Source organism: Neoarius graeffei, chromosome 5 (assembly GCF_027579695.1).
Source record: "Neoarius graeffei isolate fNeoGra1 chromosome 5, fNeoGra1.pri, whole genome shotgun sequence".
NCBI lineage: Eukaryota > Metazoa > Chordata > Actinopteri > Siluriformes > Ariidae > Neoarius > Neoarius graeffei.
Genome location: NC_083573.1, coordinates 6758841 through 6782959, shown reverse-complemented (window position 1 = coordinate 6782959; position 24119 = coordinate 6758841). Strand labels below are relative to the sequence as shown.

At 41.4% G+C, this 24119-nt stretch overlaps 2 protein-coding genes across 2 annotated transcripts; one reads left to right on the top strand and one right to left on the bottom strand.

Moving 5' to 3' along the window:
* Positions 1-320: 320 nt before the first annotated feature.
* Positions 321-13214, top strand: cyth2 (cytohesin 2). Its single transcript, XM_060921077.1, has 12 exons — positions 321-502; positions 1525-1675; positions 1809-1875; positions 2248-2366; positions 2895-2975; positions 3306-3418; positions 3527-3675; positions 3856-3967; positions 4424-4500; positions 4593-4664; positions 6300-6454; positions 8912-13214. Exons 1-12 carry the CDS (start codon positions 436-438, stop codon positions 8997-8999), a joined length of 1251 nt encoding a protein of 416 aa, XP_060777060.1. The 5' UTR covers positions 321-435; the 3' UTR covers positions 9000-13214.
* Positions 13215-19547: 6333 nt separating this feature from the next.
* Positions 19548-22360, bottom strand: si:dkey-283b15.2 (neuronal pentraxin-2). The gene is made up of 5 exons (XM_060920337.1): positions 21821-22360; positions 20583-20904; positions 20225-20499; positions 19842-20021; positions 19548-19757 (listed from the first exon to the last, which is right to left on the bottom strand). Exons 1-5 carry the CDS (start codon positions 22358-22360, stop codon positions 19548-19550), a joined length of 1527 nt encoding a protein of 508 aa, XP_060776320.1.
* Positions 22361-24119: the final 1759 nt, after the last annotated feature.

The following is a 24119-nucleotide window of genomic DNA, read 5'->3' as shown; positions in this document are numbered from 1 at the left end:
CAACGTTTCAGGGTTTCGACGTTTAATCTGACTGAAAATTGATGTAAAAAATATCGATTTGTTTGATAAAAACATAATTTTGTTTAAAAGAAATATGAGTGACAAAGGGTTTTTATCCTTGAAGGAAGATTTTGACCAAGGACGCGAATTAGCATCATATTTATCTAAAAAAAAAAAAAGGCTTTATATTTGTGGTCTCAAGTTACAGTTATTTCCAAAATGGCGTCACGAAATCCGTGCCCTTACCAAGATGGCCGACAGTAACGTACTGTAACCCCGCCCCCCAGGCAACATCCGGTATCGCACTGACTCCTCCTTTGTCTAGAAACCTCCCTGGTTTCCTTTTCACTCCGCCTTGTTATTTATTTATTTCTTTTTTATTTAAAGGGGTTAGTTTTTAACATTTTATATATATCCGTCTTTTTCAGCAGTTGAATGACAGTCGGCTCTGACACATATATGCCTAAGAGCAAAGCCCCTAAAATGGACGACCTGGACTACAGTAAGTCGCGAAAAAAAAAAAAAAAAACTTGTGTTCTTGTATCTTGTATTGTTTAACGTAGCGAGCTAATACGTTAGCATGCGCTATTCTGAATTCCCACCGTATCTCCGTTGAGGCGCTGTGTGATTGGTTAGGAGGTTGCGTGAACAAGCTGTTCACCAATAGAAATGCAGGAAGCCGGCTCGATTAGCCAATTGTATTGAAGGAGGCGGGGTTTGATGAATACGGATGGGAGATTAGTGTATAGACGTTGCCGAATCAATACATTTTATTTTTATCATAAAGGGCACATGAACATTTTATTTTTATTTAGATTTTGTCTGACACTTATGCTTGATTTGGTCATGTTGCACGTCATACATTGTATCGTGGCTTTTTTATTGTTATTATTATTTTTACATTTGCTAGCAAGCTAGCAAAACGTCAGAGGGTTTTTTTTTATGGCTCGTGCTTTTTCCTGTCATTGATGAGATCATTAAAATGCTGATAGTGAGCAAAATCATCATGACATTTATGAGTTTATTTAGTCTTTTATTTCAGTTAACTAAAATAATGGTCAAAACACTGACATTTAGATGTATTTGCTGTCAATCAGGGGGGAAAAAAAAACCTACATGTTTTTCTGTTCATATGAAGTCATGATGATATTTGGGTTATAAATGTGTTATAAAGGTGTTATAGATGTGCTATAGATGTGTTAAGACAGGAAGATGCACCACACTACAACGTGCATTCCTGTGTGTGTGTCCAGAACACATCTGAAATGCATGAATGAAGGTCATTAGATTTAAATGTCCTAGTGACACAATAATGACACGTGTGCATGATTTGGATTATTCTGTCAAGGTACGATGTGCAGAAAGCCCCTCAGGTGCTATGTTTTATCATCCCATGGCATGTCAGTACCTGTAAATGGGACTTTTATGCAAGCAAAAAGGGTTTAATAAATTATACTGACAACTATAATAAAAGTCATCAGTCACTGTGTGGCAGTAAATAAGGAATAATAATTCTCCCATCAGTCCCGGCTGATCTCAGCCCAGAGGAGCGAGCGGAGCTGGAGGAGATCCGGCGGAGGAAAGGAGCGCTGCTGCTGGAGATCCAGAGGCTGCGAGAGGAACTGCGAGAGGCAATGATGGAGGTAGAAGGGCTGGAGAACAGCACCGAGGGCAGGTCAGAGCCTCACTCCTTCTTCTCTGTGTGTCTGAGACATCCCAGTGTTATACAATGTCGTGTTGCATCCCAGCATCGATGATTTGAAATAACTGTGAATGCGAATAACCTTTATGTCTGACGATGTGTGCAGCAAAACGCTCCAAAAGAGTCGGCATGTGGCTATGGGGAGGAAAAAATTCAACATGGACCCCAAAAAGGTGAGAGACGAGAGAGATTTCAATTGAAGGACTGGGATTCGAAAGGGGGTGCCAATACTTTATGCAACAATGAGTAGGCTGAAGTCAACACCTGGACACCTGTGAAACGATCTGTATAGTGTGTGACCTGATTAAAGGGCTAATGAGTGTAGCTCAGTCATGTGGGATTCTGACATCACGCACCGGTTGCTCAGAGACAGGACAGAAACAGATCGTTGTCTCGAAAGCTCTGTAGGTTCTGTAGGTTCTCGGGCACGTCCAGTTTAACTGATAGATGCCGAGTATACGGATTAAAGAAATAAAAGGTGAATGGTGGTGTGTTGTGAATTCTGAGACTGTGTGTGTAAGTAATACTTGTAATCGTGTTCTCAGGGTATTGCGTTCCTGGTGGAGAACGAGCTGCTGCATCACACTCCAGAGGAAATCGCTCAGTTCCTCTATAAAGGGGAGGGGCTTAACAAAACCGCCATCGGAGACTATCTGGGAGAGAGGTAAAGCCGATGCACCACAACTCTGCCGGAGTTAATCCACAGTCCTTCTTCTTTTCTTCTCTACATAAACACTACAGCCAGAATTCAGAACCACAAGCCAAGCTGACTGAAACCTTTCCATTTCTACTTCTATTGTTTCTCTCTGTCTCTTGATCTGTCTGTCTCTTGCACTGTGTGTGTGTGTGAGTCTCTCTCTCTTTCTCTCTCTCTCTGTTTGTCTGTCTGTCTCTTTGTTTGTTTCTTTGTCTTTGTCTCCCTCTTGCTCTTTCTTTTGTCACTTCTCTCCGCCTCCCTGTCTGTCCTCCTTTATCTGTCCATTTTTCTGACTCACTGTCCCTGTTCACACACTGTCTGTCTGTCTTCTGTCCTCTCTCTCGCTCTGTCTCTCTCTCTTTCTCTCTTGCTGTGTCTCTCTGTTGCTCGCTCGCTCTTTGTGTTTGTCTCTCTTTCTCTGTCTCTCTCTTTCTCTCACTGTCTGTCTCTCTCTCGCTCGCTTGCTCTCTCTCTCTCTCTCTCTCTCTCTCTCAGAGACGAGTTCAACATTCGGGTTCTGCAGGCGTTTGTTGACCTTCACGAGTTTACGGATCTCAACCTGGTTCAGGCTCTCAGGTAAGTCACACCTGCTGTTTCTTTTCATTTTTTTTATACCTTTGTTGTATCATTGCTCCTGAAAGTACACATCAACACACACACCGTGTTAAGTACATTGGCACGTGTTAACTATGGGAATCACGATTCACTTTACCGAGCCAATTCTTTAGAACTGTTGGTTTCAGTGAATCAAAAGTGATTCAGTTTGATGAGGGAATATAATCCCTCCAAAACAGTGTCAGATAAAATGGCAGCCCGTGGAAGCTGTAGACAGGAAACTTGGATCCATCTTGGATGGAAAATTTGATAAAACATGTGATTGTGTGACTCTTCTTGTGTGTGATTCAGGCAGTTCCTGTGGAGTTTCCGTTTGCCCGGTGAAGCCCAGAAGATTGACAGAATGATGGAAGCATTTGCACAGAGATACTGTCACTGCAACCCCGGAGTGTTTCAGAGCACCGGTAACACACACACACACACAGACACACACACAGAGTGTCAGTCTTGTTTTCTCCAAAATACATCGCTGGGTTCTGTCCTTACACTGTACGTCTTTTTTTTTATTTCAGACACCTGCTATGTTCTGTCGTTTGCCATCATCATGCTGAACACCAGCCTCCACAATCCCAACGTTCGAGACAAACCCACAGTGGAGCGCTTCATTAGCATGAACCGGGGGATCAACGAGGGCGGAGACCTGCCCGAGGAGCTGCTCCGAGTGAGTGTGTGTGTGTGTGTTGCGACATGGTACAATCCTGAATTGTTAATTTTCATAATAGAATTCTTATCTGACTATTAATTTTATTAACAGTTAATTCACCAGCACTAAGACAAAGTGCGCCAGTTTTAACTAAGTTTGGAGAGATCAGTGTAAATCTCTCTCTCTCTCTCTCTCTAGAATCTGTATGACAGTATTAAGAACGAGCCATTCAAAATCCCAGAGGATGATGGGAACGATCTGACTCACACTTTCTTCAACCCAGACCGAGAGGGCTGGCTGCTTAAACTGGGTAGGTGTGTGGGTGTGCGTGTGCACTTTGACCTGAGCCTGAGATCTTGTGACTCTTTTTGTAAATCTTTCAAACCGATGACCTGCATGGCGACGAGTTTATACTGTTGGCGTTTATAAATGCTGGCATGCTGTGTGAAAGTGTGTGTGTGTGTGTTTGTGAGTGTAACCTCATTTCAGTTCTCTGCATGGTGGGGCGTGTGATCTGTCTCTAATCCTGTCTCACTCTTTCCCCCGTTTCTCTCGCTCTGTGGTCTGTTCTGCTTGGCCTGTGGTTTCCTCTCTGCAGGAGGTAGGTGCTCTGCTCCGGCTCTGTCCCAAATCTAGCTGCAGACTTTCTCTTTACTTTTACTTATTTAAGAAAAGAGATTATATCAGTAGATTAACAGTAGTAAATCTGAATGCGTGAAGAGTTGATTTTACGAATTTAAAAAAAAGAATGCTGTTTCTCTCTCAGGAGGACGAGTGAAGACATGGAAGAGGCGGTGGTTTATTCTAACGGATAACTGCCTGTATTATTTTGAGTACACTACAGTAAGTGCGCACTCTCGTGCACAATAGTTCACACATTACCGAGTCCTTCTGCTTGTCTGTCTGTGCATGATTTTGTGTGTGTGTGTGTGTAGGATAAGGAACCGAGAGGCATCATCCCCCTGGAGAATCTGAGCATTCGGGAAGTGGAGGATCCGCGCAAACCTGTGAGTCTTCCAGCCAGTCGGATTTCTTAAAACTCATGGAACATTGTCAAATTGTCTGCTGATGATGCTAGATGCTAATTGACCAATCAGAAGCTTCACATCAACTCTCACACACATTTGTAATTGTTGCACACATCCATTACCATGTTTACGAGAACATTTCATGTGTACGTTAACTCTGCGACAGCCGTGACCGGAGCCATGATGTTTTCAGGTTGTCCATATGTCCTGATAAACGTACATCCGGTTCTTGTGAATACGATATCTCAAGAACGCCTTGAGGGAATTTCTTTAAATTTGGTAGAAACCTTTAACTGGAATCAAAGGTTAGATTTTTGGTGGTCAAGGTCACTGTCACCACAAGAATGGGACATTCATCAGACCGTAATATTTCAAGAACATTTTGAGGAAATTTCTTCAAATGTGGTAGAAACCTTTAACTGGACTCAAAGGTTAGGCTTTTGGTGGTCAAGGTCACTCTGATTTGATGAATGTTCCATTCTCGTGACCATAATACCTCAAGAACGTCTTGAGGAAATTTCTTCAAATGTGGTAGAAACCTTTAACTGGACTCAAAGGTTAGATTTTTGGTGGTCAAGGTTATTGTGACCTGATAGATGTTCCATTCTCGTGACCATAATACCTCAAGAACATCTTGAGGAAATTTCTTCAGATTTGGTAGAAACCTTTAACTGGAATCAAAGGTTAGGTTTTTGGTGGTCAAGGTCACTCTGATTTGATGAATGTTCCATTCTCATGACCATAATACCTCAAGAATGTCTTGAGGAAATTTCTTCAAACGTGGTAGAAACCTTTAACTGGAATCAAAGGTTAGATTTTTGGTGGTCAAGGTCACTGTCACCACAAGAATGGGACATTCATCAGACCGTAATATCTCAAGAACATTTTGAGGAAATTTCTTCAAATGTGGTAGAAACCTTTAACTGGACTCAAAGGTTAGGCTTTTGGTGGTCAAGGTCACTCTGATTTGATGAATGTTCCATTCTCATGACTGTAATATCTCAAGAACGTCTTGAGAATTTCTTCAAATGTGGTAGAAACCTTTAACTGGACTCAAAGGTTAGATTTTTGGTGGACAAGGTCATTGTGACCTGATGAATGTTCCATTCTCGTGACCATAATACCTCAAGAACGTCTTGAGGAAATTTCTTCAAATTTGATAGAAATGTTCTGATTGGAATTTGGTGGTCAGTGTTCAAGTGAACTGTGACCTCATGTTATTGTGAACATGATATATCAGGAACAGCTTGAGGGAATTTGAAACTGAACTGGTTCACAGAGGAATACAACCGCAAAGCGGGAATTCTAGTTGTTTTTTTTATGACAGTGACACGATGCTGTTTCTCATTACTATCGAAAGTGATGAAATGTTCGGTTAGAAGTTGAGTCATTACAATGTCATTTCTACAGTCTGTGTGGTTTTTTTTTCTTTTACGCTGTTTTACACACTCGCTTACAAAATTGCTAGCTTCATTTATGAGTGTATACTCAGCCTATATATTACCCAGTTGCCTAGCAGCAGTTTTATAATTTTAACCACTTGTGCTTTACACCATTTGGATATATTATTTTACTGTTATACTTTTTTTTTTTTTTGGTGTTGTCTCTGTGTAGAACTGCTTTGAGCTCTACATCCCCAATAACCGAGGGCAGCTCATTAAGGCGTGTAAAACGGAAGCTGATGGACGAGTGGTGGAGGGCAATCACATGGTCTACCGAATCTCCGCCCCCACGCCGGAAGAGAAGGACGAATGGATCCACAGCATCAAGTACTTTGACACTTCATTGTCTTCTACTCACTATAAAAGCCACAGAAACACCAGTATAAGTATCAATGTAACCCACTATGGACGTGTCCCAAACCACACACCATGTTCACTATGTCGGTGACACAAATTCCTCATCATAATCAGTACACCTTGGACATATCCCAAACCACACACCCTATTCACAATGTAGGCCAAACAAACATCATCACGAACACATCAATAGTTCCCTGTGGGCATGTCCCAAACCAAACCGCCACGCCCTGCTGACTACCTAGACCACATGAACACCACCATCCGTCCTCCAAGAATGTATCCCAAACCACATGCCTTTTCAGTGACCCTTATTTTAAGAAACAATTGCACTCGTTTGATTTTTCTCTCACAAAATAGTGCCCTATACAGGGTGTGGTAATGACTTGTCTAAATTATGGTTGTTCTAAGGAACAAATTGTGCACTTCCTAGTTTCATGTTAATGTAAGAGTAAACTGACAGGATGTGAAGAGAATTTTGACATTAGCTCGCTTAATATAGCTAATCTGTTATGATTTGTGAAATAAATTTTCAGACGTATCCATAATCGTCCCTTACCTGCACCGCTAACACGAGCCGTCTAGCTTGGTAAAAGTTGACAGGATGTGAGATGATTTTGAAGACGTTTATAAACATTCCTAATGCTTACTGTTAATGCTAGTCAGCTAGCTACCAGGAGCTAAACTGACAGAATATTTATTAATATTCAGAAACTGCACTGCTAACACTAGCCAGCTACTTAACATGAAGTAAACTGACAGCGTGTGAGAAGATTTTTAAGATTTTTTTTTTAGGATAATCCTCATTCTTACTGCTAATGCTAGTCAGCTAGCTACCAATAAGCTATAGCTAATCTGGCAGGATTTCTGAGTGGATTTTTTTTTTGTGTGTGTGAATCATATTTATAAATTAGTGCTGTCAAGCGATTAAAATATTTAATCGCGATTAATGTCGCGACTGTCATAGTTAACTCGCGATTAATTGCAATTTAATCGCACATTTTTGTCACATGAAAAACCATTGTAATTCTCTTATCAGCATAAAAAAGTGAATGGGCTTGCGTTGTACCAATGTTTGTTTGTTTTTTTTTTTTATTGCAGAGCATAACACTACGGAGCCGTAGAGGGGACATGGTGAATAAAAAAATAAAGCGTGGGAACGACTTATAAGGCGTGTGCACGAGATATTAATGCGCGCGCACGAGTTATAACCCGTGCGCACGCTTTACGTTAAGGCGTGCGCTCGGGTAATTAAAAGTGAGGGGACGAGTTACTACGGCTCCGTATAACACGTCTTGTCACAGCCACTGCAAAGTCGGGCTGGAGCCGCCGATGGGAAAACAAAACCTAAGCCGAGCACCGTGGCTCTTCGTCCCGAGGCACGGCAGCGCGAGCTGCCCGCGCTGGTTCTTTGGGGGGAGGGGAGAGGACTCTGGCTGTGCGGGGCATGACATTACAGTCTAGCTGCTATCATTTTTCTAAGCAAAGTCTCTGTTCTGTTCCAAGTTCCTAGCAGTTTCAAAAGCTTATGAAAAACCTACATCATGTCACAGAGCGTTAATCTCGCGATAAAAAAATTATTGCCGTTAAAATTGAGTCAAGTTAACGCGATAATAACGCGACATTTTTGACAGCACTAATATAAATATTTAAATTCTACATTGTTTTAGCCAGTTAGCTAACATAAGCCAATCTGACAGGATTTCCAAAAGAAATTTTAAGTTCTCTCTGTAAATTGTTATTTTATTGCGACGCCTAGCCAGATAGCGAACATTTACTAATCTGACAGATTTTCTGAGTGGATTTTTCAAAATATGTGGAACATATAAGAAATATTTAAATTGTACATTGTTAACAACAGCTAGTTTGCTAACATCAGATAACCTGACAGGAATTCTGAAAGAAATATTAAGTTCTCTCTGTAAATGTTTATAATTTTACTGCTACGCCTAGCCAGATAGCGACCATTTGCTAATCTGACAGGATTTCTGGAGGGGAAAAAAAAAAAAAAGTTCAAGTCCTATCCATTACCGCTAATTTGAGCCAGCTAGCAAACCTGAGATAACCTGACAGGATTTTAACAAATATTCATAACCTGTACTGCTCTTACTATCCAGCAAGCTAACATCAGACAAACCGACTGGATGGGACATGATTTTTAATTCATATTTATAAATATTCCAATGTTTCCTGCTTTCCTGTTTCCTTGCTCGCTAATATTAGCTAAAATTAATCCGACAGGGATTCTGAAAGTAAATTTAAACGTTGATTATTTTTACTGCTGTGCCTCGCCGGTTAGCTAACTCGAACTGACCTGAAAGGATTTCTGACAGGATTTTTAAGTCATTGTTTCGAATTTAGGGAATTATGTCCTTGCTGGTATAAAGTGTACTGACGGACGTCTCTCTGTCTTTGCGTGTGTCTCAGATCGGCGGTGAGCGTGGACCCTTTCTACGAGATGCTGGCCGCAAGAAAGAAACGCATCTCCTTGAAGAAGAAAGAAGAGCAGGCTTAGGACCATTCTTCTTCTTCTTGCTCTTCTCTTCCTCATCCCTTCATCCTTTGTTCATTCCTCCATTATCCGCACCTGATTATTTATCCCTCCTCTAAGGACTCTTTATCGGAGGACAGGGCCAACGTAAGCTTCAGTGTTTCATTCAGTGCCCTCCAGCAGAGTGTTCGCTCCATTTTATCCCACTCAGGCTATTCCCCCTTGTGGAAAAAAAAGGTACTCCGAAGCTAGCAGGAAGTGTTATAAACAGGAAGTGTTCGTCCATAGCGACCAAACAGACTACGATCCCTGTCCACTGTTATGTCAGGATAGAAGGATGACCAGAGATTATCCTTGTCGTAATTGCGTCATTGTCTCGACACACAACTACTGACTTTACACGTTATTGTCCCTAAGCTTGCACATTACTGTCCATATACACTACTAGTGCTGGACACTACTTTCAATACACACAACTATCACGATAAACTAGTGTACCTAGTACCTGCAACAGTCCCTACACACTACGAGTGCTTACTACTGCTGTGTGCTGGTCTTCCTCTCTCCTTAATTAGATACTGTGAAACACTGACACGCACCTACAAGTCTCTTATCACATGGACATATCATCATTGTTGTTATCTTAGATCATCACTGCGCTTTCTTTTATTGACTTCCTTTTAAAGACACACAAAGGACGAGTGTCAAGGGATTAAGTCACTCAAGCTTTTTATTAACTCCTGGCTCTTTGCCCATTCTCTGAATGACCGCTACACCCAAGTAGTGCACCATATGTCCACTGAGTGTTCAGTAACGGCATTCGACACTTCTGTTCTATGTAATGTCTGTACAGCCATTTTGATTAACGCTCACGCTTCCCTACATTTGCACCCTATACAGGACACTAACTATATTCTTACAAGGGTGTAATTTGGAGTTCAGGTGACTCATCCCGACATGAGAGCGTTATTTGCAGACAATAGTCCTGCTCGTTAACGTTATCGGACAGAAAGATCATTGTTATTTATACCGCATAACCGTTTCAGATGTAGATTTGGCTGTGAAATCAATTGGGCAGGTTGCTTTCGGTTTGCTTGAGTCATGCCTATAAAAGGCTTTTGTTTTATTTTCACCAAAAGCTGCTCTCACTCCCTAATAATAACCCCACAGGGATCCAGAAAAATGCTGATGGCTTCTCTTCCTGTTAAACAACAGGAAGTCAGCACTGCTGGGGCGTGACCGTGTTACCACCGCTGTTTGAATAGGTCCATTTATTCCAATATGGAGGAAAATAAAGGTCTAAAAGTAGCGTTCGGGTTACGCCCTGCTCACAAGAACAAAGGCATGCCAAATAAATCGAGCTGCAGGTTTAAAGCCGGGACACTGAACTGGTTAGTTTAGAGCGAGAAATTTCAAAACGTACCTCTACGGAGTTATTTTTCTGTCAAATGTAGTCATATGGAAATGTAAGGATGAGAAATGTTATGCATTGCAAATCCAGGATCCGAATCGTAAATTAGGTTGCGGTTGTGATTGTAACTTGGGTTATTAGTGTATTTGTCATATTATATCTCTTTAGATTGCTAAAATGGACATATTTATCTTTACAAATCACAGATTGGGATAGCTCAAGCATTCTGACTGAAACGTATCATCGTTGTGACATTTTGAGCTGTGGGGGTGGGGCTGAGATAAAAGTTGCACACTACAAATTACAAACACAAACTTGTACTGAAATGTAAACGACAAACAAATGCGTACGAAAACGCAAACTACAAACAAAATCGGACTGAAACGTCAACTACGAACATAAAGTAGCACTGAAGTGCAAACTACAAACTTAACATAGGAATGAAATGTAAACTACGAGCATGAACTGGTAATGAAACGTAAACGACAGACAAACTATCAGTTGAAGCATAAACTACAAGCTCGACATGGTAATGAAACAAACTACGGTGATGAACTAGTAATGAAACGTAAACTCAAAATAACAGTGACGCGTAAACGACGAACATGAGCTCGTAATGAAACGTTAACTGCAGAGAAAATATCAGTTGAGGTGTAAACCACAAACTTAACATAGTAATGAAACAAAATAGCAGTTAAGCATAAACCACAAGCTTAACATTGTAATGAAATGTAAACTACGAACATGAACGAGTAATGAAACGTTAATGACACAAGATCGGTTGAAACGTAAACTACAAACTTAACATGGTAATGAAACAAACTTCAGACAAAATAGCAGTTCAGCGTAAACTACAACCTTAACGTAGTATTGAAACGTAAACTACGAACCTGAACTAGTAATGAAACGTAAACGACAAAATATCAGTTGAAGCGTTAAGTACAAGCTTGACATGGTAATAAAACATAAATTACAATGATGAACTGGTAATGAAATCATGGTGATGCGTAAACTCCAAGCTTAACATAGGAATAAAATGTAAACTACAGAGAAAATATCAGTTGAAGCGTAAACTACACACTTAACATTGTAATGAGACAAACTACAGACAAAATAGCAGTTAAGCGTAAACTACAACCTCAACATAGTAATGACACGTAAACTACGAACCTGAACTAGTAATGAAACGTAAACGACAGACAAAATATCAGTTGAAGCGTTTAGTACAAGCTTGGCATGGTAATAAAACATAAATTACGATGATGAACTGGTAATGAAATCATGGTGATGCATAAACTCCAAGCTTAACATCGGAATGAAACGTAAACTACAGAGAAAATATCAGTTGAAGCGTAAACTACAAGCTTAACATGGTAATGAAACAAACTACAGACAAAATAGCAGTGAAGCGTAAACTACAGGCTTAACATGGGAATGAAACGTAGACTGCGAACATAAACTAGTCATGAAACATAAACTACAGAGAAAATATCAGTTGAAGCGTAAACTACAGATTTAACATAGTGAAACGCAAACTGCAGAGAAAATATCAGTGAAGCGTAAACTACAAGCTTAACGTAATGAAACGTAAACTATGAACTCGGAATGAAATGTAAACTACGGAGAGAATAGCGGTGAAGCGTAAACTACAAACTTAACATAGTCATGAAACGTAAACTACCAACACATTGCAGTCATGAACCATGCACTACTAACACATAATATCAATGTCACATAAACTATGAACATATCAATGAAATGAAACCGATGAACATAAAACAGCAGTGAAGTGTAAACTACAATCTCAGCGTGGTAATGAAATGAAAACTTGTCGTTTGTGCCTCGAACTGTTAACGAAATTAAAGGCGTACTTTGTAATACGTTATTTCAATGTTGCATTTCCGTAGGACTGCGTTAGACAGGAAATGGACTCCGTACACCCGTGAAGCACATTAGCGTTAGCGTGGGCGTGTTCATCGACACGGCGAGTTCACTCTGGTTCGAGGGCTTTGAAGGAGTTTTAAGGCAGCTTAACGTGAAGTATTACACGTTGTCATTACCGTTTTGTAAATATGTAGAGTATCTTTTTTTTTTTTCTGGCGTGTGTAGACATGTTAATTTATTGTTTTCTTTTTTTGAAATGTTTTTATTATAATTGACAAATAACTTTCGTCGTCATGGACTGGGGATGCATGTGTGCCTGTCGAATCAGATATGATCGTATCGGCTTTGTTCATATCAAGAGACTTATTAGCGCGCCATATTTTTCAGATTTGTACGTCCTAATTTAGCATTCGCAGTTGTCGTTGTAAAACTGTACGTTTGCATACAAAGTACTTTTTCCATTTTAAAAAGAAGAAACTAAATTATCGTCGATCGTTGCGTCAGAAATGATACGGAACGTTAATATTTCTCTTCCGTAATTAGCCTTGTGTTTTAAGCTACTAATTAACGAGAATGAAATGTAGCAGTGTACTTTGCTTGATCATTTTTTTTCTTTTCGTTTCCCTGTTTAATATGAACGAGTGCTGCGTTATCATTTTTAAATTGCCTAAATATAGCGTAGCCATGTCTGAAGTTAGATAGTCTGTATTAAAGGAACAGCCTGTTCTGGTGTTTCCGTATCGAAGTGCCCAACATGGAGTGTTACATTATGGTTTCTGTGTCCTACGTAGAGCACTACATTCCATTTGGGATAAGGCCGCACTGTTTTTGACTGAATTAAATATGTAATAAACAGGAAATTCTCTCTTAATGTAGCAAAGAAACAACACAAGGTTCTAAATATGTACCAGTGCCAGACAATAAAGTTCAAGACAACAACATAATCATGGCTCTTTCTTTCTTTCTTTCTTTCTTTCTTTCTTTCTTTCTTCCTTCCTTCAAATCTGTCCAGCTGTACTTTCGCCCCCTGCTGCTTACTTTTAACAAAACAACCTGTTGAACAGAAGACTGTACTCATATCTTAAGTTTATTTGTTTGCACACATAAAATCACACACACTTATGAATTCTTACATTTTATTAAAACCATGTGTTTTAAAAATTACATTCAAAAACAATAATAAAGAACCTTTCAAAAAAAAAATCGCTTTTCAAGGTTCAGTGCCAAATATCTTCCTACTTAGTCACTAATTAGTGCATGCGATATCAGAATATAACTGGACAGAACACGCCAGTTATAAATGGTTCCTGCAACCCTGACTGGTAGAGGAGAACGGGGATGGTTGTCACATGGGTTGGTTGTCGCACTCCTCGAAACTCACTCACTAGAGGGCGCTATGATAAATTGTTTTTCAGAATTGGGGTCAGAGGTCACCGACAAGGACCTTTCTGCAGAAAGTGCTGAGTCATTGCGGTGAGAGGAATATTCATTTATTTCATGTCAAAATGTTTGGTATTTTTCTTACACAATAGGTTTATTAAAAAATATATTACAATTAAATGGAAGGGAAAGCTATAGTTTTGATATGTTTTTTTTTTTCTTAGCTGTGCTACAACAGGTGGATGCTAGCATTAGCATTAGCATGAGCAAAACCGCTCGGTTGGGGATGGTTGTCACATGCAACAACCAACCCCTTTGTTAGCATAGATATGCAAAGTGTGAGATATCTACTCTTTTTTTTTTTTTTTTTCTTCTTTTTAGATTGAAAAATGGGTAGGAATTTTGTCAGGAAGACAAACCAGGGCAAGACTCCACCAGATGTCATGCTCAGGGCAGTCCGAGAGGTGAAGCTGCACGACCCAACCATCAGAGCCACTGCGAACGAATTTCAGATTAATTACAAAACACTAGCCAGATACTGTAATAAAATCAGTCCGTCAGAGGTTGCTGGAGATGCAATCTGCCCATCCGTCCCAGTAGGGTATGTGAAAAATCGTTCGGTTTTCAGTGAGGAGCAGGAAAGTCAGCTGGGAGAATACATCATGACTGTGTCAGACGTTTATTTCAGCCTCTCTCATCTTGAAGTTCGGAAACTTGCCGACACGTATGCGTTCCTGTTTATGTTTCTTCAATCCAGGATATTGTTCAGATTTTTAAATTCCTTTTTTAAAAATGACTCCACTTTTTTATTTTTCCCCATGAAAGTAGCATCGGGATAACCAACCATACAATGGGGATGGTTGTCACAAATGCAACAAGACGTACAGTGGTGCTTGAAAGTTTGTGAACCCTTTGGAATTTTCTATATTTCTGCATAAATATGACCTAAAACATCATCAGATTTTCACACAAGTCCTAAAAGTAGATAAAGAGAACCCAGTTAAACAAATGAGACAAAAATATTATACTTGGTCATTTATTTATTGAGGGAAATGATCCAATATTACATATCTGTGAGTGGCAAAAGTATGTGAACCTTTGCTTTCAGTATCTGGTGTGACCCCCTTGTGCAGCAATAACTGCAACTAAACATTTCCGGTAACTGTTGAATTTTAGCCCGTTCCTCCGTACAGAACAGCTTCAACTCTGGGATGTTGGTGGGTTTCCTCACATGAACTGCTCGCTTCAGGTCCTTCCACAACATTTCCATTGGATTAAGGTCAGGACTTTGACTTGGCCATTCCAAAACATTAACTTTATTCTTCTTTAACCATTCTTTGGGAGAACGACTTGTGTGCTTAGGGTCGTTGTCTTGCTGCATGACCCACCTTCTCTTGAGATTCAGTTCATGGACAGATGTCCTGACCTTTTCCTTTAGAATTCATTGGTATAATTCAGAATTCATTGTTCCATCAATGATGGTAAGCCGTCCTGGCCCAGATGCAGCAAAACAGGCCCAAACCATGATACTACCACCACCATGTTTCACAGATGGGATAAGGTTCTTATGCTGGAATGCAGTGTTTTCCTTTCTCCAAACATAACGCTTCTCATTTAAACCAAAAAGTTCTATTTTGGTCTCATCCATCCACAAAACATTTTCCCAATAGCCTTCTGGCTTGTGTACGTGATCTTTAGCAAACTGCAGACAAGCAGCGATGTTCTTTTTGGAGAGCAGTGGCTTTCTCCTTGCAACCCTGCCATGCACACCATTGTTGTTCAGTGTTCTCCTGATGGTGGACTCATGAACATTAACATTAGCCAATGTGAGAGAGGCCTTCAGTTGCTTAGAAGTTACTCTGGGGTCCTTTGTGACCTTGCCGACTATTACACGCCTTGCTCTTGGAGTGATCTTTGTTGGTTGACCACTCCTGGGGAGGGTAACAATGGTCTTGAATTTCCTCCATTTGTACACAATCTGTCTGACTGACTGTAGATTGGTGGGGTCCAAATTCTTTAGAGATGGTTTTGTAACCTTTTCCAGCCTGATGAGCATCAACAACGCTTTTTCTGAGGTCCTCAGAAATCTCCTTTGTTCGTGCCATGATACACTTCCACAAACGTGTTGTGAAGATCAGACTTTGATAGATCCCTGTTCTTTAAATAAAACAGGGTGCCCACTCACACCTGATTGTCATCCCACTGATTGAAAACACCTGACTCTCATTTCACCTTCAAATTACCTGCTAATCCTGGAGGTTCACATACTTTTGCCACTCAAAGACATGTAATATTGGATCATTTTCCTCAATAAATAAATGACCAAGTATAATATTTTTGTCTCATTTGTTTAACTGGGTTCTCTTTATCTACTTTTAGGACTTGTGTGAAAATCTGATGATGTTTTAGGCCATATTTATGCGGAAATATAGAAAATTCTAAAGGGTTCACAAACTTTCAAGCACCACTGTATTTGACAGGACACATCTTTTAAACAGACTAAGCTGAAGGAGAGTAAGGGCGTTCTATTTCTCCCTGACACTGTAGGCTTCCATTACAGATTGAAAGGGACGCTATTAAGAATACGGTTTGGGAGGAATTCAAATAAAAGTAAAAGGTGTGACTATGGGGCGGCACGGTGGTGTAGTGGTTAGCGCTGTCGCCTCACAGCAAGAAGGTCCTGGGTTCGAGCCCCGGGGCCGGCGAGGGCCTTTCTGTGTGGAGTTTGCATGTTCTCCCCGTGTCCGCGTGGGTTTCCTCCGGGTGCTCCGGTTTCCCCCACAGTCCAAAGACATGCAGGTTAGGTTAACTGGTGACTCTAAATTGAGCGTAGGTGTGAATGTGAGTGTGAATGGTTGTCTGTGTCTATGTGTCAGCCCTGTGATGACCTGGCGACTTGTCCAGGGTGTACCCCGCCTTTCGCCCGTAGTCAGCTGGGATAGGCTCCAGCTTGCCTGCGATCCTGTAGAAGGATAAAGCGGCTAGAGATAATGAGATGAGATGAGATGAGGTGTGACTACCAACCCCGTTCTCCCCTAATATACGTCCACATTGCTGTATAAATCTATCAGTGAGTACGCTCTGTCTGAAAGAGAACAAATTCAATTGGAAGTTTTCCACTTTCACTTGGGAATAAATTACAGCTTCGACACTTTATTCCATCCACTTGCTGTTTTGCGCAGTTCTCTAATCAGCCGATCCGTTGACAGCAGCACAGTGCATCAAGTCAAATCAAGAGCTTCAGTTAATGTTCACTAACATGGCATGGGTGTTGGTCTGAGCCAGATGGACTGCTGATCTCCTGGGTTTTCACACACACACGCACACAAAAAAAAACAGTCTCTAGATTTTACACGCAGAATGGTGCGAAAAACAAAAAACATCGAACGAGGGATAGAGGGACAGTTTTATGGGTGGAAACAAACGCCTTGTTGATAAAAGACATCAGAGGAAAATGGCCAGATTGGTTCAAGCTTTTTTGCCAGGAAGGATAACTCATAGCAACTCTTTACAACCGTGCAGAGCAGAAAAGCATCTCATCATGCACCAGCAGAAGACCACATTGGCTTCCACTCCTGCAGCCAAGAACGGGAATCTTAAAATCAAGAACAAGTTCCTATTAAAGTGGCCGGCGTGTGTCTAGAATGGGGGTAAAATCATTTCGTTGAGCATTCAAACATGCTTTCGAACATCAAGCTACTTTCCTAATAGTTATTCATGTGAATGATTTTGCTAGCTTCTTTGGTATCGCTGTATCTTTCAGTTCACTTTCTGCAAAAGCAAAGTTCGGGTCACGCCTACATTGGAAAAAAAAAAAAAATCCTATCCAAAAAATCATATCCAACTGATTAAGCTGTGTCTCAAACGGCGTTCCTCACTAGTGCCCTCGTGAGTCCACACTGAGGAAAGAATGTATTGAAGATGCAAATTAAGAGGCCCTTTTGTCATTTCTGTTTTCAGATTGAAAACAGAACAAACGTCAGTGGATTAGAGTCAAGTATGTCATGTCGAGTGTGTGATTCGAGACACAGCGCAAGTCTACTGAATTTAAAACTGCGTTCATAACTATAATTGTAAAAAAAAAAAAGTAACGAAAATCTCATAACTAACTTCTACTCACTGCTCTCATACATCCGGTTCAGGAAGAAAATATGTGCTATCGGGAAATAATCAGTGTCAGGGTGGTGTGATGGGGCGGAGTCACTGTTGCCATCCTGAAGCTGATTATTTTTCTCTCGCAGCACATCCCGATGTGTTTTATTCCTCTGACACCACATCGATTTCTCCAGTGATGACAATTTATAATTTGTTAAAGAATAAACACGTGGTAGTTTTTATCCATTTCTTGGAACGTGTGTCAAATTTGTTTCTGTTCTCAGAGCAGCTGCTCCCTCACCAGTCTCTTCATCACATCTGACTTTTTTGAAAAATGTACAGTTGTAGTCAGAAGTTTACATACACAGATATGAATGTCATGGCAAATATTGGGCTTTCAATGATTTCTTGGAATTGTGCTTTTTCTGGCAGCACAGTGATGCAGTGGTTAGCACTGTCGCCTCACGGCAAGAAGGTTCCAGGATTGATCCTGCTGCTGCTCGATCAGGGCCTTTCTGTATGGTGTTGACATGTTCTCCTTGTGCCTGTGTGGGTTTCCTTCAACAATCCAAAGACATGCAGATTTGGTCAACTTGCTCCTCTAAAATAGAACGTGAATGTGAATGGTTCTTCGTGTCTGCGTTATGAGCGACATCCCTGGGGTGAACCGCACCTCTCACCCAAAGTCAGCTGGAATTGGCTCCAGCTTCCCCCGCGACCCTGACAGATAAGCGGTATAGATAATGGATGGATGTTCTTTTTCTATGGCAGATTGATTGTACAACATACATCTTTCATTAAAAAAAGAAGAAGAATTTGGTTCCATTCAAGATTCCAGGATCATCAGTTCAATCAATCGTATCTAAGTGGAAGAGGAATTTGGTTCAGATGGTCAAGAACAACCCAGGAACCATCAAGGCACAGGCCTGCCATGAACTGGAAGCTTCTGGAACACCGTTTAAAATCAAATGAGTTTTATGTCACCATGGACTGCCATCCAAGAAAGAAACCCCTGCTCCAAAATTGACACCTTCAAGTTCAACTGAAGTTTGCAGCTGACCACATGGACAAATCAAAAGCCTTATGGAGGAAGGTTTTATGGTCAGTCAAGACAAAGATGTTTGACCACAATGGGGAAGCCATGGCCTCAAGGTCACCAGTTCGATTCCCTGGACCAGCAGGAATGGGTGAAGTGCCTTTGAGCAAGGCACCCAGCTCCCAACTGCTCCCCAGGTTGCTCTAGGGATGGTGTATGTCGCTCAGGATAAGAGCGTCTGCTGTATGCCATTAACGTAATGTAATGTTAGAATGACCAGAGGTACAGAGGAACACTTTCCCAGTCTTAAGCATGGTGGTGGTAGTATCATACTCTGGGGCTGTTTTGCTGCCAGTGGATCTGGTGCATTGCACAAAGTGGATGGAACAATGAAGAACCTCAGAACTGTTCAGCATAATGTCAAAACACCAGAAATTTGGACCACAAGTGTGTATCAACAAGATAATGATCTCAAACACACATCAAAGCTGGTTGTGGAGGATAAAGCAGGCGAATATTAAGCTTAAAACAAGTCCTGATCTCAACCCGATTGAAAATATGCGGACTGTGCTTAAAAGTCAGGTCCGTGCCAGGAAACATGCAAATTTATCCGAACTTGACCAATTCTGCCAAGAAGAGCGGTCAAATATGCGACCAAAATTTGGCTGTTTGAATTGACGTTGGCTACCAATATTGCCATGACGTTCACGTCCGTGTCTGTAAACTTCTGACTGCAACTATATCTACGAGATTTCGGAACGTAACCTTAGTGGCAGGGATCAAACGGGTACTTGGTGACCCCACCGTGCAGCTCCACCATTGACTCCTCCCAGCTTATGACGTCACCGGTCATGTGACCTCGGCAGGACGATAGACTGTAGATGTCATCGTGTGTGAGTGTGTGAGACCAGAGCTGCAGGTCTGAGATTTCACCAACAAAAGCCTGGGTGGCATCGAAACGTCCGCCGAGTGAGTCCTAACACACAAGTATAAAGGGGTATCAATGAGAATTAATGAGAGGAGAAAGGTGTGTGTGTATGTGTGTGTGTGTGTGTGTCACCTGCTCTTGTCCCAAAATAAACACTCCTCCAGGTTTGATGGGTTGCCAGGCGTTAAGATTATCCCCTGATCCTCTCTTTGTTCCGTCCTGATAAACCTCCCATACTCCATCTCGTGCCAACCACGTCACACACACGTGGTGCCATTTCCCATCATGCAGCGAGAGGGGTAATATCACTGCCTACACACATGCAAACACACACACACCAGTTTGAGGCAGCATGACGATCCTTGTTTTTGTTCCCTGTGAAAATTAAACCATCAGCACCCTCTTGTGGGAGGTTTTCTTCCAATCAACCAATCAGAGTAACCAATCAGAGATCAGAATTTCATCAATCGGCCCCAATCTCTCTCTCTCTCTCTCTCTCTCTCTTCTTCCCTTACCATGTCTTTGATGAGCAGCTCCATTGGCTTGTCCCCCCACTCAATCAGCACCAGTTCATTCGCTTGCCCAGGGACGGAGTAGGAAAAGGGCGTGCCGATGCCCGAGGCTCCGCCCTTCAGCCACATACACAGCGTCATGGTGTAGATTTCACGTGTCACAGTTCTCTTCATTCTCCCATACATGTAGTTAGTGCGCATGGGGAAGCCAATTTGGAAACTTCTGGAAGATTTACTTCTCTTCCTCGTACCTGAAAACAGTGGGGATGAGAACAAATATAGAATCAGGCGTCAGCTGGGAATTATACCGACTCACACTTTCTGAAATGATATATATTCGAGCGTGCACCGTGTGTGAGCTGCTTCAGCACTTTGTCCAGCTCGTCGTGCGTCGTCCTGCGATTCTGCAAGCGTTGTGATGTCATCGGGTGGCCGTGTCCACCGGCCTCGCTGTCATGGTGACTGTCATCATGGCGATTGTTGTTACTGTCATGTTGTCCATCATGGTGTTCGTCATGGTGATGACCGTCATGGTGATCGTCGTCATCCTCGTCATCACCGTAGTGATAGCTGCCATCGGTGATGGCCGCAGCGTGATGCAGCATTTGCTGCTCCAGGGCAGAGATCTTCCTCTGCAGCAGCTCCTTCAGAGAGGCGGAGTACGCAGTGGACGTGTTCTGCGTCTAACAACACAAAGAGTTTTAAAACACCTGGGATGCGGTTACGGGCTGGAGCCCGCGTCTGATCTGAGGTGTGAACAAATTCTTTTCTACCCCGTGTGGTGGTGTCACGTTTAAAGATGGAGTGTATGATTTTGACCAGTTCGTAACATTTTGTCAAAATACTTACGATCATTCATTATGAAAATTTCCATGGATAAACACAAAAGCACTTTCAAAGGGATTCCTCAAGGCTGAGTTTTACGTCCACTGCTTTTTTGAATTGGCATGCTCTCTCTCTCTCTCTGAGACATGACTGGTTTTGCTTCAATTTTAATTTTCACTGCTACACCTAAGCGAAGCAAGTTCAAGTTACAGACTTTAGTTCTGGTTATGTAGTAGCTCAGTGAGTAATATTTAAATAGTTGCTGAATGAACATTTCCACAAAAGGAAAGTTTGAGGAAATAGTTTATTGTTGACTTTTGACCAGAGCTGGATTTTAAATGAAATTGAATGGGTACTAAAGTAAATCAGGGTGTTATTCACAAAGCAGCGAAAACTAAGATTGCTGCAAGACATGTCTGATAATTCTTTAAAAAAAAAAATCCTGGACCTAGAATCGATCCCTGAGGAATCTCTTTGTAATTGTGTGGTTTGTGGAGGTGGAGGTGAATGAAATGTTTCTGTTTTCAGATTTAAAAAAAAAAAAAGGAATGGGCAGAAACCAGATTGGAAACACTTGTACTGGATGCTGAGTTGAAGGTACGAGCATGATGCTTGCATTCGGCTTGAGTCAAACTTTTTCGAACACGTGTTATTGCTGCGATTTTTTGACCAAAACACACTGTTTTGAAAAGAAGAGAAATAAAACTGATGTATCTTGGTTAAACTAGTAGGTAGTGGCACTTGTTCTGGCGCTTGACTATATCTTTGTCTCACCTGCAGGTTTTCCAGTCTCTCCTTTAACGTCGCCAGCATGTGGCTCATCTGCTCCAGAGAGCTCAAGTGAGGTAGACTCATCGTCTCGTCACCCGTGTGCTCTTCGTTGCCGTGGTAATGCCTGTACTGGGCATGTCCATGCTCATGTCCGCCCAGGCCATGCCCAAAGCCCTGGCAGTGTGCCAGCTTGGAGGTGAGCTCGCGGATCGTCTCCCTCTGGTCCAGAATCGTCTCTTTCTGCTGCACTAAGCTCTCGCGCAGGTGAAGGATGGTGGGCGTGGTGTCATCCGACATGCCCAACCAGGAGTCACCGTGATGGCCGCTGTAATGGCTGCTGTGGGGCCTGCCGTGATGCTCACCATAATGGCTACTATGATGGCTGCTTTGGTGGCCAGTGCTATCAGAGGTGAGACAGGGGGCATCAGGGGGAATGGGGGTGCAGATGAAGCGTGGATGGGTGCTGAGCTCATACTCCGAGGATGAAACGCCTCCACAGAGAAGGAGCACGCATACTAGAAGGAGTAGCGTTCGTCTGTTCATCCTTGTCCTCCTCAGGAGATTTGAAGACCGTGTGTGAAATGGGTCACGTCTCATTTCCAGTGACGTGTGTGTTGTATGTTCATTAGTTTTGGTTCACTCGGTCTATCTCGCTCTTTCTCCCGACTAAAAGAAAATTAATTCATGTATAATCACTTCATGTAATATTTCATGGAGTATTTAATATACTCGGTAGGAATACATTTGCACCTTCTTTGAATGTGTGTACGTCATTAATACAGCTGTATGATTTTCCTCTTCTGCCTCTTCAGTGTGAAGAGTTTTAACTGCTTGGGACAGATCAGTGTGTGTGTGTGTGTGTGTGTGTGTGTGTGTGTGTGTGTGCGCGCGTAATCCTTTAGAGTGGCTATCAGTTGACACGAACACCCTCCTGCAAAGACAAATGAGGCTTCATTTATGAACACACACACAGCCGGACCTCAATAAACATCCTGTTCACACGCCAGTTGCTTCATAACACTCACATGAAACAGGCAGCTATACATATATATGCAATGATAGTGTAATATTTACACACTACAACACACAAACACAAGAACGTGACATTTTAATAATTGAGAATAACAGCATTTTATTTGCAACATTAAAATGCCTTTGAATTCTCGATTCTGATTGGTCGGAATCTTGTTCGTAATCGTTCTAACACAATATCGTTTCTATCGTAACAACCAAAACACAGGAACATGTACGGTGAACGCGACACGTAAACTGATTTAAACGATTGTGTGTGTGTGAGATCGTTGATTTGTCGAAGTTTTATTCGCAGTTTTAAAAGGAGTCTCCAATAACAGTCAAGATAAAGGAGGTTACGTGTTGGAATTTCTCTGTAACAGCAAAAAAAAAAAAAAAAAACACGACAAGTTATGTTTGTTTTGTTGTTTTCAAGAAAGAAAGAAAGAAAGAAAGAAAGAAAGACTGCCGAGGCAACGAGTCTTTATAGATGTTTTAACGTGAGGTGATACGTTCCACGACAGTAAATATAACTGTACAAATAGGAACATTTATTTTTAAAAAAGCGCAAATCATTAGCAAATTACTGAGGTATAAAAGAAATAAACCTCTTCAGGAAGTGCTGTAACAGGAAAATAATTGAAATATTTTCAAGCAAAGCACTTCCTGTCATGCTTCGTTCCTGACATATCACACAAAACACATTTATATTTTTGTAGTTTAAGATATGATGGTGTGTATTTTGTTAAATTATGTACATATTTGCTTAGTAATTTGTGTAATATTATAAAGAGAGATGTTTCTTACCTGTGTGTGTCTCAACAGCTTGGGATCGACTTAATCCAGGCGAATGAGCTAATGCTAATTCTCTCCCTCTCTCTCTCTCTCTCTCTCGCTCTCTCTCGATCGATCGAACAGTTGGAAGAATATATTCTTTAACAGCTTGCGATAAAGGTTTATTATTATTCTTACATTAATACTGTAATGTAGATCGTTCCTTCAAGAGGAAACGTGTGGATATCGTGTATTATAAAACTTTACGCGTGTTCGGATTCTTCCAGCTGTTCATGTTTCTCTCTGCTTCATTACACGAAGGAAACTTTCGATTATTTTTAGCATCCTGTACTGTCATGGAGTGCCTGGCGGCCATGTTGTGGCGTATACTGCTACGAGTCTTAATGAGCTAATCGGTCTAATTAAGCCAGCAACAGATGGCCACAGATTAAGGTCAAAATAGGGAAAGAAAGAAATGTGCTCTACAAGTATTCCTGTGGTTTATATATATATATAT

Bases quoted from the DNA above. Each gene is read 5' to 3' on its own strand.
- cyth2 (XM_060921077.1), top strand. From the start codon at position 436: ATGACAGTCGGCTCTGACACATATATGCCTAAGAGCAAAGCCCCTAAA. The intron at 3,419-3,526 runs GTAACACACACA...TTTTTATTTCAG, and splicing joins CGGAGTGTTTCAGAGCACCG to ACACCTGCTATGTTCTGTCG. The intron at 6,455-8,911 runs GTACTTTGACAC...CGTGTGTCTCAG, and splicing joins GAATGGATCCACAGCATCAA to ATCGGCGGTGAGCGTGGACC.
- si:dkey-283b15.2 (XM_060920337.1), bottom strand. From the start codon at position 22,360: ATGAACAGACGAACGCTACTCCTTCTAGTATGCGTGCTCCTTCTCTGT. The intron at 20,022-20,224 runs GTAAGGGAAGAA...GCATGTGTGTAG, and splicing joins AGCTGCTCATCAAAGACATG to GCAGTGATATTACCCCTCTC. The intron at 19,758-19,841 runs GTGACACACACA...CTTGTGTGTTAG, and splicing joins TTATTTTGGGACAAGAGCAG to GACTCACTCGGCGGACGTTT.